General features: G+C 53.7%; 1 protein-coding gene across 2 annotated transcripts in view; it reads left to right on the top strand.

Annotated features, from left to right (window-relative positions):
* WASF2 (WASP family member 2) overlaps positions 1-14,000 on the top strand; it is a 32,303-nt gene extending 18,303 nt beyond the window's left edge. For both annotated transcript variants that reach the window (XM_065857082.2, XM_071798930.1), the window contains exons 3-9: positions 2,371-2,505; positions 3,027-3,180; positions 4,214-4,331; positions 5,369-5,499; positions 6,925-7,080; positions 8,825-9,345; positions 9,765-14,000. In XM_065857082.2, the coding sequence (XP_065713154.1) occupies positions 2,371-2,505; positions 3,027-3,180; positions 4,214-4,331; positions 5,369-5,499; positions 6,925-7,080; positions 8,825-9,345; positions 9,765-9,922 (1,373 nt within the window). In that variant the 3' untranslated portion in view covers positions 9,923-14,000. The remainder of the gene's footprint in view (positions 1-2,370; positions 2,506-3,026; positions 3,181-4,213; positions 4,332-5,368; positions 5,500-6,924; positions 7,081-8,824; positions 9,346-9,764) is intronic.
* The last annotated feature ends 2,495 nt before the right edge of the window (positions 14,001-16,495 follow it).

Raw genomic sequence — 16,495 nt, 5'->3', positions numbered from 1 at the left:
TGTCTGCGACAGGGGAGCGGGGCAGGTGGAGGAAACGCCGAGCAGCTTGCCCGCCTCCCGAGGGCCAGCGGTGTTTGGGATGAGGCAATATTTACACTAACCGCTACAGAACGCTCGCGCCCAAATGACCAAACTCCTGCCCCCCCGCCCCCCGTTCCTTACTTCTGAAAGATAAATCCGCTCCTTCTTCGTACGTTGAATATTACGGGAACGTAAAGCAGGTTCAGTAGGCTGTGACAGCCCTGTCAAGTGAATAATCAGCCATGCCTAGTGCACCACAGTCTCTTTACAAAGATGCAAACATAAATCTTGTCAAACTTTCATATTCCAGTGAGTTTACCCTTCGTTACTATCACAGCTGGTAGCACTTTGTATAAGTCGACTGTGTGATTTTATAGAATCCACAAGCTAAAGATGGAAAGACCTATTAAATCATGCCGTCTGTCTTCCTGCCAGCACATGGCAAAGATAATTCCGATTGTAAGCTGCGCTTTTGCAGTCGAAGTAACTAAACCAAAAAATTAATCTCTGCCTTACCCCATCTAAAAGTGGCCGGTAGGTGAGATGGTTCCTGATAACTCCGTACGGGTGCGTCTACACAGGCAAGGGAACACCGACCATCCTTCTTCTCCCCAGGGTCAAGGCCGCTATATACAGTGCTGTTTAGATATTATTATATGCTTGAAACACTACTCGGCATTGCAAACCAAATACTTCATTTTTTCCCTCTTTCGGTTCCTTGTGAAATTCAGAAATTATTTTCAGGGTTTTTATTTTAAGTAGAAGGCAAATGGCAACTTCTTTTTTGAGCTGTTGCTGGGCAGCACCAAACGATCCCATAGAGAAATGTTCCCCCTCGTTGGTGAAGGGGGAGAGCTGGTGTTGTGAACACAGAGCACCCCGTGAAACCCGGCTGGAGCAAGAGCCGCCCGGCCCACAGGTCTCCAGAACTAAAATCCAGCTTGAGGAGAGCTGTTCAGGGTTGTTAATGGAGCGTGCGCGGGGACCGCGGTGCCGGGGAGGGCGGGAGGGGGTCAGCTGGGGGCAACGGCCGCCGTTTGCTTTTCTCCACCGCTTGGAGCTGGCGTTGCCGCAAAGGGGTGGAGGAGGTTGATTTTTAACCCGGCTGCTTCCCCGTGCTTGGCAGCGTAAGGAGAACGGCGCTCGAGCACCGGCGAGGAGCTGATATGTCGGGTTGGATCGCTGCGGGTATTTGTGCAGCTGGGCTGTGGGAGATGCCCTCGCGTTGCCTTGCGCTGCGAGCGCTTCTCTTCCTCACGTGGCTCATTGCAGATGACTGGATTTTCCAAAATCGCTGTTGAAGTTGATGATCGTTCCTGAATGTCGGGGAAGGATCTTCAGGAGTAACAGATTCCAGAACAAACCGTTGCCCGTGCGATGATGCGCTTCAAATCCAGGCTGCTTGTTGGGAGCAGCCTTGTACTCAACAGCCGTGGCCGGAGATGTTCCCATGGCGGGAGCTCCGTGGGCCTCACAGTGTCCTCAATGTGCTTCGGGTTCCCTTCATTAGGCCTGAGAAAAGAACAAAAAGCCAGTACTCACTGCAAGTTCTTGGTTTTCTCCCTGTTCTCCCATCTCTGTCTGCCTGTGGTCACCTCTCGTACGCAGATCTTAAACTCCTAAGGACAGGAAACGTCTTTCTGTTCCGCTCGTGGTGCAGCGAGCTCCTGATCCAAACCCCCAGGCGCTCTGGCCGTCCAAACGACGGATGGTGTTTGTCATAGCAGCCCGCTGGGCAATCCAGGCTGTTACAGAGAGAATATCCCCGTTTGAGAAAGTTCCCCTTTGCTTTTGATTTAGAATAAAAACGTGAACGCATCAATTTTTCAGACACTGCCACCTGAAGGAACAAAAAGGTCAGTGCTTTCGTCTGTGGATCCTCAAGCTCCGGCGTTAGGCTCAAGGGCCGTGTCTGCTCCCTCGTTCAGGGTGCTTGGAGCGTGTCAGTCTGTGCGGGTTCCCCCGAGGCAGGCCTGCCGCACACTGCGAGCCCTTCCCCTTCTCCAGAGCCATAAAAATGTGACTGTAAACTGGATTTGCATGTCTAATAAACACAACAGCAGAGAATCTCAAAGAACCTACAAACCCATCCAGATTCAAACCAGTATAGTGTTGTCAGCCCTTTTTGTTTCGTTACTTTAATAATGACTTGAAAGCATGTCTCGATTGTTTCTTTATTGCTTGAAGATTGGAAATGTCAGTTTTTGGTGGAACAGAGCGTTTTCTTCCTGGATGTTAAACTCACCCCTCAAAACTTGAAAAGAAGTGCGGTTGCCTCGCTTGTTCTTTCTTCAGCAAAACAAGCTGGGAAGGTGATTATGGTCTAACGTGGACGCTTTAATATTGCAGGTAAATTTGCAGAAGACATATTTGGAGAGTTGTTCACTCAAGCCAACACCTTTGCCTCTCGAATGAGCGTTCTGGTCGAGAGAGTTGACCGCTTGCAAGTCAAAGTCACTCAGCTGGATCCCAAAGAGGAGGAAGGTAATGGAGCGGAGCGCAGGCCGTGCGGACCGAGCCTGGTAAAGGTTCTCATTGAGTCAGCGCAGTTGGGTCTCGGCCATAACGAGCGTGACGCTGCGTTGCGTGTTGGAATGTCTTCTCTTGGGCTAAGAGGGACCGTTTCCTCCCCTCCCGAACAAACACGGCGCTGTTGGCATGGTTGGCCTTTCTGGTGGAGTCTGGATTTGCTCGTTAGCAAGGCTCCATGTGGAAACTCGCTTTCCGGCCGTTTGACAGCGGTGCGCTTCTTGAGTCTTGGTCGCAGGGCTTCAAAACCACATGGGCAGCTCTCGGGAGAGCTGTGTCTATACAGCACCAGATCTCGGCTTGGCGTGATCTGAGGTTTGCCGGCTTTCCCAGGAGATCTGTGGGAAAAGGAACCTGACCTTAAGAAATGCTGAGCATGCCAAGAACTCCAACTGGAATCAGATGTTTGCTACTTGATCTTCAGTGTCATGGGCCTGGGTCAAGTTGTTCTTCACTTGCTCTCCTCTTACTTACAGTCTCCCTGCAAGGCATTAACACCAGGAAGGCCTTCAAAAGCTCCACTACTCAGGACCAGAAGCTCTTCGACAGAGATTCTCTCCCCGTGCCTGTCCTTGAAACCTACAGGACCTGCAATACTCCTCCACCTCTCAACATTCTCTCACCTTACAGGTACGGCTGCAACACCTTCTTGGCCCCTTGTTCCCTTGTACCTCTTCCTCCCAGAGAAATCAAGTTGCTAAACTGAGATCCACCAGGAAATCTCCATCCTCTGGATTATATGAAACTTTGCTTTTGGGGCTGTACAAATGAGCACAGCTAGAAAATTATATATTTGGTTACCTGCTGTCGCTTTTGTGAGTGCCTTGGGGCAAGGCTTGGCTGGCTCTGCATAAACATGCTAGGTGTTGTGCAGATGAGGCATTTTTCTTGTGCTGCTCCGTAGTCCCGTGGCCCTTTTCCAGCAAGCCGCAGTGCACACTGCAGAGCATACATCTGTAAATGGCTCTCGCCCAGGTGGGTGCAGCAGCGTCCTGGAGAGCCGGAGATGCTGTTCTGTGGCCTTCTGTGCCTGGTCTGAGCCATCCGATGTGACCCAGACGGGCTGCATAACCAGTTCTCCCGAGCAGTCCCGCTCTGATTTCATCTTGTAGGTAGTAGAAGTAAAGGGGGTCAGAATACAGAGACTTAGCCCACATCCATAAATATCTTTTGAACAGGTAAAAAGTAATTACAGATAGCTGGAGGCAGCTGTCTTCTGCCAGACGCGGCTGCACTGCAGAGTAGGAGGAGAGTGTGTGTGTGTGTGTGTGCTCGCTCATGAGTTTCAAGGACGTTGCTGGTCTGATTTAGGGTTCCTGAGCTGGGGAAGGGTTTTTTTCCACACCAGAAATACAACACAAACAAGTGGGAGTTGAAGCGAGAGACCTGCTGCTCTCGTGGGGATTGTCAGAGCAGTCGAGCTCTTCGGGTGCTGAGCAGTGGAGGGTTTGTGTGGGGGAAAAAGCGATGGCGAGTGGGACAGCCAGGACAAGTGGGTGCTGTGCCCATTCTGAGATGGGAGACAGAGGCAAAAGCAGCGTTTGACTTCACTGCAGACCTTTAAACTGTCGTCTGGGCTTGTGCCCTGTGTTTTCTCTGGGCTTCTGACAAACGCGTGGCTTGATCCTTGTTTGTGTGCTTTTTTCCTCCCGCCCTGTTCTAGGGATGATGGCAAAGAGGCGCTTAAATTCTACACAGATCCTTCGTATTTCTTTGACCTTTGGAAAGAGAAGATGCTTCAGGACACCAAGGATATTATGAAAGAGAAGCGGAAACACAGGGTGAGGAAACGGGAGATCTCTGCCAGCAGAGGCACATCGGGGAAGAACGGGGGGTGGGAAGCGTTAATAAACCTTAGACTCCGAAGTTGCTATCCAGAATTCAGGTTTGCTCTTTAGGGATCAATCCAGTGAAGTTTTTATCTGGTTTACTCTCATCCTTGTTAATTAAAAAAAGAAAACAAAGATACCCTTAATCTGTTTCTCCAAATGCCACCGTCTTTGTGTGGTTATAATGGCTTCATTTGTAGTCCTCGAACACAGTCAGCGGGGGAGAAGGTTGCGTTGGAGCCTTTTCCGTGCTTGCGATGTGGCAGAGGGGTCTGTTTGGTGCTGGAGCAGCGCAGACCCCACCGCCGGCACCGCGGTGTGCTGAGCGCCCTCGTAATTCTGTGGAGAGAGAGAGAAAGGAGAAAATGGCCCTTCAGGAGCGCAAAACCAGGCCCTAATGTTAAATTAGGGGTGAGTGGGAGGCTTAACAAAACTAAGCTGAAGGTACAGGTAGAGTTCCTGGCTGCCTGGGGATTTGGACCCATGTTCATCAACACTGAAACTTAAACCATACAAGATTCAGTTGGAGCGTAGTTGTTTTATCAAACAATATCAAAACAATCATGGGCTTTTTTCAATCAAAATAACAAAGGAGCGATGTAGAGCGTGTTAGAATACAGAGAGTGAGGCCAGCTAAAGCCGAGTTCCTTGTGGGCAAGTGTATTGCACCCTGAAGCACTTAACACCAGCAAGGTGATGGTGAGATTGGGCAAAATTGGGCCAAAACCGGATATGATGCAGGAAACGGAGCTTTTGTTCTGCCCTTGTGGAGGTGACAGCATCGCGCCGGGCAGCGCTGGGGAGCCCTCATCTTGTGCTGTGTGTGCTCCAGCTTCTCTGTGTGTCAGATCCTTGGAGCTTGCAGCGATCGGGAAAATGTATATTTGAAAATGTGTATTTGTGAAATTGCTACAGACCTGTCCTATCCCTCCCTGTTCCCAGTGAGTTTAAAGCAAAATAAGGTTTGTGTTTGATTCCTCCTCCCTTAGAAAGAGAAAAAGGAGAATCCGAACCGAGGAAATGTGAACCCGCGGAAAATCAAAACCCGGAAAGAAGAGTGGGAGAAGCTGAAAATGGGACAGGAATTCGTCGAGTCGAAGGACAAACACGGTCCTGCTGGGTAAGCAAGCGCGGGGCTGCGCTCAGTCCCCGTTGGTGATTGTCATGCAGTTCACCCCGCGCTGCAGCTTCTCCAGATCCCCGCGCGGCGCGGATCGATGCTGCCGCTAATCAGCTTCTCCCAGTAAATCCATCGGCTGATTTAAGATTTGCTAAATAAATCAGGGAGCTGCACGGCTTTGGACGAGGCGGCAGGAGCAGCTTCGGTGGCGAGTCTGCTCTCGCTGCCTGTCGCGTGGGCGCAGGAGTGTCGAGAGCTTTGGCTCCGGCGCCGCGGCGCTGCCGTCCCGTCACACCTGGGCTGTGCGCCGGGGAGCCGCTATTGTGCCATTGCTTTGTTACATTTCGCTCTTCACACCCCGAAGTTGAAGCGGGGGCCGTCCCCATCTGAGGGTTTCAAGCTACAGATCTCTCTTTAGCGCTTCTGGCTTGGGAATTCATTTAACTTTTGACACCAGCGAGGCTGGAAGCAGACTGAATTCCCCCACAATGCACTTCTCGCTTGCTCGCTCCTTGCAGCTTCCTTTCATATAAGAAAAAATCTCTCTTTAAATCACACTCTCCAGCTAAAAATAAAACTTGCTTTTAGTTTAATAGGAGAACAGGTTTGGTTTCTAGCAGAGGAGTCGAGCAGCACAACAGCACCATTTTCTTGCTCCTCTCTTTTCTCCTGCAAGCGTGTTCGTGCATTTGAATTTGCTTGAGGTCCTGAGCCCCCCCACAGTGAAATGAGCTCTTTGAAAGCCGAGTGTGAGAGTGGTCTCTTCCTTCAGCACTATTTCACTTATGGATACTTGTTTTTAATGGCATTGCTGTTTCTTGGCTTCTTTTTGATGTTCTCTTCTTGAGCTTATTTTTTTTGGCATCTTTGAGCACCTTTTTTGTTGCCATTGATGATACCCAATGTAACCGGGAGTCCTGCAAGTCCAAACTGGTCAAAACATCTTATAGGTGTTTTTTCTATAGCCAAATGTTAAACATTTTTTATTTTGGTGTTCACTAAAGTATATACTCATGCTGTTCTGATGTGTGGTAGCAGTAAACAAACATGGGAGCATCCGGGCAAATTCCAGCCAAAGAATTATGCAGAGCAAACGAACGCAGCTGGACGTGATTCTTCATACAGGATGCTTGGAGAAAGAGACTTCTTCTAAAATGGCGCTTTAAGGTTTTGTTTTGCGTGACCTGTTGTGGTGGTTGATCAGGTCCCACTGTGCTGAGAAAAGCCATTCCTGCTGGAAAACCTCGTTTCTACATCGTGCAGGTTGATCCATCCGCTGGGTTGGCATCGCCGCCGTTTGGTGGTCGAGCTGCCGCCCCGGTGTTTGTTGTAGGAGGCAAAGCTCTTGTGACTGAGGGAGAAAAAAAGAGCTTTAGGCATCACCTTGAACTCTTTACACTGATTTCTGGGCTTGCTTTCCCGCAGGTACCCCTCGAACATGGTGTATCAGAACGGCAGCATCGGTTCCAACGAAAGCATGGACATGAACTGCTACCCGCCACCGCCGCAGACTGACTCCATTGTGCCACCACCTCCTTCGTTCCCAGATGACAGCCTGCCGCCGCCCCCGCTGGAATTTAGGTAAGCCTACGGGATCCCTTCTGTCACCGAGGAGTGGGAGGTGGTGTAAAAGGATGACATGAGACAGGCTGAGATAGTTCAGCAGAACTTCCTAACGGGTGTTGTATGGGAACCAGAATGCTCCTGTCTGGAGGGGAAGAGCAACTGCAGGCAGGGACAGAGGCACAGGCAGCACAGAAATCCCCATAAATCCCAGCTGCCATCGTCGTTGTTCCCATAGACAAGTAGAAAACAGGCTTGGAAAGAACTGGAGCAACCTTATTTCACTTTCTAGAAGAGCGGGGTCCCAGCTAATGGTCTGGATCCATTGCGCGAGCTGTCCAAGGCCGTTGTTGCGGAGCGTGGAGGCTCAGCATCCTGATAGAGCTGTCAAAGAATGGCTTCTTTTGCCTCTGGTTTGTGTTACCGTTTCCCTGCGATCTTTGACACACACACGACCTGGGCGCTGAAGATGCGGATGTCGTTAAATGTGAACAACTCGAGCACACCAGCTGACTTCTTCCCAGAGACTTCAGTGCGAGTTCGGGGCAGCTGCTTTGTATCGCATGAAATGGTGACTTCTGGTCACCTCTCGAGATGAGAATTACTGTCCAGCAGTGGCTCAGGACACAAAGGGTGAAACAAGAGTAGCTTTTCTTTAAAGGCAGTAAAATAGAGTCAAGAGTAACAGGAGGAAGTATGCCTGATAGACATGACTGCGTTAGCTTGTCTCCATCTTCTCCAAAGGCAGCAATGCTGCAGAAAAGGCTCCTCTGATGTGTCAGAGAGACCAAGCACTCCACTCCGCAACACGTTCCTCTAGGGCAGAGCAGAAACGAGCTCTCAGATGAAGCTTACGCCGCCGTATGCGGTTGCTTAGATCTCTGCCTAGCCAGAGCTCTCCCTTCGCTGGTTTTGTTTTGGTGGTTGTTTTTAAGGAGCCCTGGGAGCCGGGTTTGATCTCCAGTGCTCTGTCTTGGATCAGCACTGCGCACTGTTAAAAACCGTGACGTCTTTGTGGCACAATGTACCTTATTTCTCTGTTTTACCATGGAAGGAGATGTCAATTTAGGGCTTCCTTTACCCGTACGTAGGATATTACAGTATCTTATGGGCAGTAGTGTTCTTTGGTGCAACACAGCTTCCATAAATGGGAGACTTAGTCACTCAAGAATCGGTGTTTTCCTTAAAAGCACGTTGGGTTTCCATGTCTTCGTCTTCACTCCCCATGGTGAGCTATGAGCTGTGGCTGCTGCGCTCAGCTCCAAGCCGTGGAATCCAGGAAGAGATCTGCTCCTAGCAGGTGTTCAGAACATATGCGTTCCTGGGACACCCGCCCGTGTGGGTGCGATTTATCACGATAGACATCCCTGGCTTGGCGCGACACAGGCTGGAGCTCAGTGGCTCCGTTGCTGCAGGAGCTCTTGAGCCAGGAGGCTGCTCTGGGCTCAGATGTGCCGCCCGGCCACTGCTGGGGAGGTGACATGGCTCCTGTTCTTGTCAGCCTGGGAGATGGGACCTACGATAGCATTTCTGCCAGTCCGCACAAGCTTTCCTTTGTCCTGGTGGTGTAGGCCAAAAGAAACACTGCAAGGGAACAAAAACCGAGGAGCGAGGTCTCACGGAAACACCAGTTGAAGCCGAAACTTCGATGTTTTTTGTCTGGACTGCAACAAACACACATGATCTGTGTTAGCATTGAGATTGTCCAGTCTAATGTGGCCTCCCAGCCCACAGCCTGATTTCTCTCTCTCTGCTCCAACAGCTATCCTGTAGACAACCAAAGAGGTTCTGGTTCTGGAGGGACCAAGCGATCCAGCCTGGTCAGCCCGAGTCACCCACCGCCAGCACCTCCGATCGGCTCTCCCTCGGCAGCCCGGCCGGGCTTTGCTCCCCCTCCAGCGCCGCCTCCCCCGCCACCGCTGATGGGAACCACCCCGCCACCCCCGCCCCCCATGGGCTTCCCCTCCCCGGGAACCCCCCCACCACCCTCACCCCCTTCTTTCCCTCCTCACCCCGACTTCGCTGCCCCCCCGCCGCCGCCGCCCCCTCCAGCAGTGGAGTACGCCAGCGTGCTGCCCCCTCCGCTGCCGCAGCCGGCCGGGGGCACCGCGCCGCCCCCCCCGCCGCCACCCCCTCCTCCCGGCCCCCCACCGCTGTCTGCTGGCGGCCTGGACGGGCCCCCGCCGCCCCCTCCGCCCTCCGACACCTCCACCTCCAAGCCCAAGTCCTCTTTGCCGGCGGTTAGCGATGCCAGGAGCGACCTGCTGTCAGCCATCCGTCAGGGTAAGCTTGTGCTCCCATACTAATTTCTCCTTTGGAAAAATCCCCCGGTATCCAAGCGTGGGTGCTCGGGAGCGTCTGGTGAGCGGCGTGCGGCTGCCTTGCTGCTCCACACCTGTCCCTTGAGGTCCCACCCTGGTGACAACCTCACGAGGTTTGATGTCTCCACCTGCGCCTTTGGGGCCGGCAGCGCTGGGATTGCTGCGGTCCCCGTTTGCGGTGGTGTTACCCTCGGAGGAGCGCGGAAACCACTCTTTCCCCATTCCACCTGCCCACCCGGCCTGTCTTGGCTGTTGTTCCCCATCAGCGTTATCCCCCAGCGTGTCCAACGCAGAGGACTCTGCCAAAGAGATGCCTGCTTTGGAGAGTTCAGTGTAACCAAAACCTTTCCATCATCCCCTCCGTTGCCTTTTTCCCAACAGGCTTCCAGCTCCGCAAGGTGGAGGAGCAGCGGGAACAGGAGAAGCGGGACGTTGTGGGCAATGATGTGGCAACAATCCTGTCGCGCCGCATCGCTGTGGAGTACAGCGACTCTGAGGACGACTCTTCAGAGTTCGACGAGGACGAATGGTCGGATTAACCATGGTCCCGTCCCCTTCCTCCCCTTCTCTCCTGGGTTAACATCTTAAAGAATCAGGTGGCCAAACCTTCCACCATTCCCTTTTCCAGCCCGTAACCAAAGATGTGCCAAGGGTTTTCAGACAACCAGCAGCATATCTCCCCTCTCCCTGCCCCTCCGGCTTTGGCAGCACTTCGTGCTCTGCCTTTCCCAAAGGTCTGGCGGACGATGAGGATGCGGTGTTGGGATTTAGCTGGAGGGGCTGTAACGGTTGCTTATTTAAAAAGAGAGCTAAACCTCTCAATTCTCAGTGCCACCAGGCAGAGCACACGTAAACCCTCCATCCGGAGGGATTTTTTAAAGTAGAGATGGATGATCCTGTTGCAGCCGCGTGGCCTTTCAGATGAAGGACATTTTCAGCTAGTTTTCTCATTGCAACAGCAGACAGTTGATCTGATGACTCTTCCTTTCCAGTGAATACTGGTAGTGCTGCAAGAAAATGGGCTTTAAATGTCAGTTCTCTGCTGCATCCCACTGTCAAATAATCAGGTTTTGGCAACAGTGCACAATTCCTTCCCCTCTGACCCCTTAGTATTATTCCCAGACCGCCCTGCGTGGGGTGCGCTCCCTGGCTCTAGGGCTGCGGAGCGCGTTGGGTGCAGTGTGAGGAGGGACCCTTTCTTGGGTTTGATTTCAAAACTGCCTTGACCTTCCTCGCATCTCCTGCCTGGAGTGCCCTAGGACACTCGCGTAAAGGGACGCAAAGCCGGGGCAGGGCGGTCGCTCCGCTTCTCGCCTGTGTGAGAGCAGAACCGCTGCCCCACTGAGACACATCAGGTTGGGCAGCACCCAGCGGGGCCAGGCTGCTGCTTTCTCCGATTCGTGCTGAGAATGTGTTTAAAAAATAAGTGCCTAGAGCAGGGAGACGGTGTGGGGAGGGTCCTCTGAACACTGTGGTTTTCCGTGGCCTGTTCGGGGCGATGCTGCAGTTGATTTGAAGAGGTGCTTTTTCTAGCGCGGTGACCATATTTTTTACACAGAGACTCGAGTAACAGCAAATGCTGGTGTTACCTTTGCTTCCTCCTCCCTTCCGCCTAAGGAGGGGAGTTTGTGTGCCTAAAAAGATCTCGCGTGTGAACTGAGTTGCCCATCGGTTACATCAGACCTAACCTCCATTGTTTTCCATAATTTTGTTGTTATAATTCATTAGCTAATTTTAAGGAAGCGTTTCTTCTCCTCACTAACCTGATGAATCCCCAGACTGCTCACTACAGTACTGGCAAGGGGGGAAAACGGTGAACTTGAACTAGCTGACCTAGGTTTTATTGCTGTTTTTTATTACCTTACATAGAATATCATCTAGAAACAAATACCCCCGATGCTACAGATGTGCATTTCAATCTGGACCTGACTCAGGGTCATGCAAGAAGGCGATTCCAAAGCCTTTGGAGATCGTAGGTCCAGCTGCATGTCCCATTAAGACCAACTCTCCAGCCTTTTTGCTTTTCCTCTTGTAAAGTATTTTGCCAGCCTGTGCCTGTTCTTTCTTCTCTGATTTGCCTCGTTTAATGCTGTTGTCGATAAGCGGGAGCGCCGGGCCCAGCCCGAGGCCGCCAGGTTGCTGAGAATCCTTTTTTTGGGCGTTTGATTGATGGCTTCGATTTGTGCCATTGAGTTCTTACCGATCTCTTGTGTGCGTGCATGTGCATTTTCAATCTCAGAGCAGATAAGGGCCTGGAGGATGAGCTTTCCTGGGGTGTGGATCCCAGCGCGACCCCGAGGGATCGACTGGATCACTGCACCATCACGGTTTGTCTGCAGATGGGCTGCTGGGCAGGTTGCAAAGGGTGTGGATGGTGAGGCATCCTGAACATCTGAGCAGCTCTAATTCCAGGTTCTGGAAGAGGGAGCAAACCCCTCGAGTGCCGGTTGAGCCAGCGGAGGGACTTGGAAATGCAAGCTGATTTTTGCTGCAAGCTGGACAAGGGGGGCTGGAGGAAAATCGCCGCTGCTTGTTTTTCCTGCTCTTTCTGTAAGCGTCCTCCTCTGGCTTCTCTCGGAGACAGGTTCCCGGGGAAAACGGACCTTTCAGCTAACCCGGGCTGACAGCGTTATCACACAGGGAAGCGAGGAGCTCACAAATGCCAGACCTGGCTTAATTTTAAATTGCCTTTAACTAGACGTGGCCCCCGTTGAGGAGGGGGAGCGAGTATTCCTGTCGTGTGAAATACAGAGAAGTGCCACGTTCCCTGTCACGCAGATGGCCGCGCTGTGGGGCCGGGCCCTGCCTGGGGCCGTGGGGCCGGGTTGCCCCACGCCTGTTGCACAAGGGTGGCGTGGGCGATCGGGACTCGGCTCCTGGCTGCTCGCAGGGCTCCTGGCAGCCGCGGGGACGCGGCTTTGTCCGTGCAAGCCCTGCTGTAACCACCCCGGAGTGAGAATCGCAGCTGCCGCATCCCAAACAGAAGGGTTTGGGACAGGTAGGGATGGTTGTTCATTTGGTTTCTTTAATTTTAAACCTACTTTGATTGCAAAAACAGCTCCCTTAGAAACAGCTGCTGGAAAGCGGCTGTCTTTGAGCAGCGTTGCGCCATCGCAGAGCGCTGGGCCACCAAGTAAGCCTAATATTTCTTAAACCAGTAGGGGAAGAGGGAGAGGTGCCAAAAACAACCTTTGCAAGACAGAGCAGCTGGGCTGGAGCTACAGAGCTGCTGCCCCACGGCCCGCGGGCTCCTCCGCCATCCTCGTCATTTCATCCTCGTCCTTCCCTCCTCATCCTTCCTGCCCTTGTTCTTTATTCCGTGTAAGGCTGGCCCGGCGGGCGAACCTCAAGCATTTCACGAAGCCAAAAAGCTGGCAGCCGGGATCCTCCCGCGTCTCCCATTTCAGCCCGGCCCGTGTCCGCACGGAGCCCGAGCCGCCGTTCCTCCCGGCGCGGGGCCGTTCTCGGCGCGTTCCGCTCCCTCCCGCTCTGGGCGGTTTGGGCAGGTCACGGCCGCTTCCCCTCGGCGACCCCGCGCTCCCGTTGAACATTGTCCCGGTGTCCTCGCCCGCGGCTCCCGCGGTTCTGTCCCCCGTTCCCCTCCACCGACCTTCACCGCTTCCTCCTCCTTATCAGACCCGAAGCACCAGAGCAGATCGAGGGAAGGGGCTCCTGGAGCTGCCCGGGCGGCTGAGAAACTGCAAAGTAGCGTTTCAGGGAAAGACTCTATTATTTTTATCAATCCATGAATTTATTTAATGTGCCTTTGGAAAGTCCCTGCCCTTGAGGGCCTCCGGGGGGAAGACGCGGGTGCCCCGGGTCTGGTTTTGTTGCTGTTGGATTTCGGGGGGGGTTCTTTCTCTTCCTTGTTAAAGCCTTAAAGTGGGAAGTGGATCCGATTGTTTTTCTTACCATATTAACATTCATTTTGATTCATTTCAGAAACTAACCCATTTTTCTTCTTGATTAGAATGTCATAGAATTAGACGAGCTGTAACCCTCCTGAAGTGCCTTATTTTTCCTACATGGTATAAATATATTTATAAGAGTAATTATTCCACTGGTATCGTAGGGGTTCATGGCTGAGCAGAAGAGACGGTGGGAGGAGAGATGGAAGTGCCCTCAAGGGCCCGGCCGGGCGGTGTTTGGGGTGCTCTCAGGGTGCGGGGGTTACGCCTTTCAGACCAAAGGAGTTTCGGCAGCGAAACTCTGCTTAGAAAAGACAAAGAACCAACCTCACGAGCAGGAAATGCTGGAGATGGGTTCGGTTCCCTTCGCTCCGCTGAACCAGCACGGTGGCCGCCCCGCGTGTGGGATGCGGTGGGTGCCAAGTGCGGCCCCGGGGAGCGCAGCCCGGCCCGCGTCCGTACCTCTGTCTGTCTGTCTGTCCGTGCTTTCCCCACCGCTCGCTGTGTAAGCCAGGCTTTCCTGCTGCTTTTTTATATATATACATATAAATATATATATATATATATATATAATCAGCTCAGTAACCCCTGGATGAAGATCCCAATTGCCGATTTTTTTGTAATGTACGTGTAAAGAAAAAAAAGAAAAAATAATTTTTTTTTGATCCTTTTTTAAAAACTGTAAACTCCATAAAACCTTTCGATCCGGTCCCTGCCTGCCTGTGTTACTCCGGGTGGTGCCTGCGTGTGTTACTCCGGGTGTGTGTGGGGAGGCCCTTGGCATATGGAGACTTTAGTGCGACCTTTCCAGACTTAAAAGGGGACAATAAGAAATATGGGGACAGACTTTTGAGCAGGGCCTGTTGTGACAGGACAAGGGGTGATGGTTTAAACTAAAGGAGGGAGATTCAGGCTGGACATGAGGAAGGAATTGTTGCCCTGAGGGTGGTGAGAGCCTGGCCCAGGTTCCCAGAGAGGTGGTGGATGAACCATCCCTGGAGACATCCCAGGCCAGGCTGGACGGGGCTCTGAGCACCCTGTGCTGGTGAAGATGTCCCTGTCATGGCAGGGGGGGCACTGGGGGGCTGGGAAGGTCCTTCAACCCAAAATACCCTATGATTCTATAATTTGGGGGGCCTGGCTGTGTTTGGTGTCTCACAGAGGTCACCCAGGCTGGGTGCTGTCCCAGGTGTGGGATGCAGAAACCCAGCGCGTCCCCAGCTGTCTCACAAACGCCATCACCGCCACAATCTCCCCGGAACCCGGGGTGGGCAGCGGGTTACGGACGGTGGTGGGATGTGCCCGGCAGGCCGTGCGTGCTCCTCCATACGAAATGAGCCCCGGCTCCATCTCGCAGGAGCTGCTGCTGCTCGTTGTGCCTCCATTTCAGCCGCTCAAGGTCCCTTCTGCAGTTAATCTGCCTGGCCCCAGCCGCAGCCGCCGTGGCTGCTGGCCCTGTTTCCAGGTGCCTTGGCTGCGTTCGGTACGGGACCCGCTTGTGCCGGGTGTATTTGTCTTGCTGGTCGATGCAGAGCAACAAAAGGATCCATCCCCCCTGCTCCTCGTCCCTGTTTTTACCACGAGCTTTGCTCTGCCAAATTCCCTTGGCTTCTCGGAGCCGCCCGTGCGCTCGCTCCGCAGCGCTGTGCCGTTCTTGGCTGACGATAGTCCCTGGCTGCAAAACCTCATTAGATTAATTGGCCTTGCCAGCTTCTGAACAAGCAAGCCCTTTAGTCGTGCTGGGGCGCGGAGGGCAGGGGAAGGAGGGACCTCCTGGGCTTGCACCTGCCCTGGTGCTGCTCTCGGATTCATCTCAGACCCGGGAGGAGCAGCCGGTGCCCCCAGCTCCATTGTCTGTGGTCAGCGCTGCTTTTCTGGGGTGCACCCCAGCATGTAGCCCTGTGCTTTTGGGGTCCCAGCCCTTGAGAGTCGTCTGTGGGAACCGGGTGAGTGGGGATGCATTGGTGAGTGTCATGCAGGTTTACCCCCCTAAAAGATGAGGAGATCTCAGTGTCCAGATCCCCCTTTCTGGGTCCCCTGCATCATCCTCCACCTCCACAAGCAACCAGGGGAATGTTCCCAGAGACCCATGGACCTGGGGAGGAGCTCATGAAGACTCATGGAGCTGGGGGGGAGCTCGTGAAGACCCATGGAGCTGGGGGGAGCTCCTGGAGACTCATGGAGCCAGGGAAAGCTCCTGGAGACCCATGGAGATGTGGGGAGCTCCTGGAGAGCCATGGAACTGGGGATGAGCTCGTGGAGACCCATGGAGCCAAGGGAAGCTCCTGGAGACCCGTGGAGATGTGGGGAGCTCCTGGAGACCCATGGAGCTGGGGGGAGCTCCTGGAGACCCATGGAGATGTGGGGAGCTCCTGGAGACTCATGGAGCTGGGGGGAGCTCATGGAGACCCATGGAGCCAAGGGAAGCTCCTGGAGGCCCATGAAGCTGGGCAGAGCTTCTAGAGACCCATGGAGCTGGTGGGGGAGCTTGTGGAGACCTATGGAGCCAAGGGAAGCTTCTGGAGACCCAGCAGCCTCCCCTCTGCCGCTGCTCCCCACCCTGGGTTTAGCTCGGTGCAGGGAGGAGAAGCCCAGCAGCAAGATCAATCGCCTGTCAGCGCTTTGGAGCCCGAGCCCTTTCCGTGCGCAGCGCGTTGCTGCGGAGGAGCTGCCGCAGCTGGGGGAGCATCTCCGGGCTCTGCTGTGCCTTGGCACCCCGGCCTCGGCCTCAGCCTTTGATGTGCTCGTCTGTCTGTCTCTTCCACGGGGCTGGGCACCAGATCACAGCTGCCTGCTCTCCGGCTTCACAGGAGCCCCTGTCTCCAAAGACCTATTTAATTTTCTCCTTCAAGGTGGTGTTAGCAACACCCAGAAGATGCTGCCGGCTTTGCCTTGGACGAGTGGGCTGCGTGTCCTTTCCACCACTGACGTCAGCTCCTCTCCTTTAATTCCCCCTCTGGGACCGGAGCGAGTGCAGGCGCTGCCAGCTCCCATCAGCGTTAACAGCCTGCTGCTCCCAGTGTGTGGCACCGCTCCGCGCTGCCAATGTCACCCCCGACTCGCGCTGCCGTCCTTCGCCAAGCATCCACGGGCGCTGGGAGAGCACAGCCCTCCTCCAAATCCCCGCGAAGGGCCCGCTGCCAGCCCAGAGCCCCCATTTCTTGCACGTAGGTGTGCTGAGATGGCAGCTCAGCCCGTGTAGAA

The sequence above is a fragment of the Patagioenas fasciata genome, chromosome 25, assembly GCF_037038585.1.
Source record: "Patagioenas fasciata isolate bPatFas1 chromosome 25, bPatFas1.hap1, whole genome shotgun sequence".
NCBI lineage: Eukaryota > Metazoa > Chordata > Aves > Columbiformes > Columbidae > Patagioenas > Patagioenas fasciata.
The sequence above is the reverse complement of the archived record's forward strand: the minus strand, read 5'-3'. Positions and strand labels throughout refer to the sequence as shown.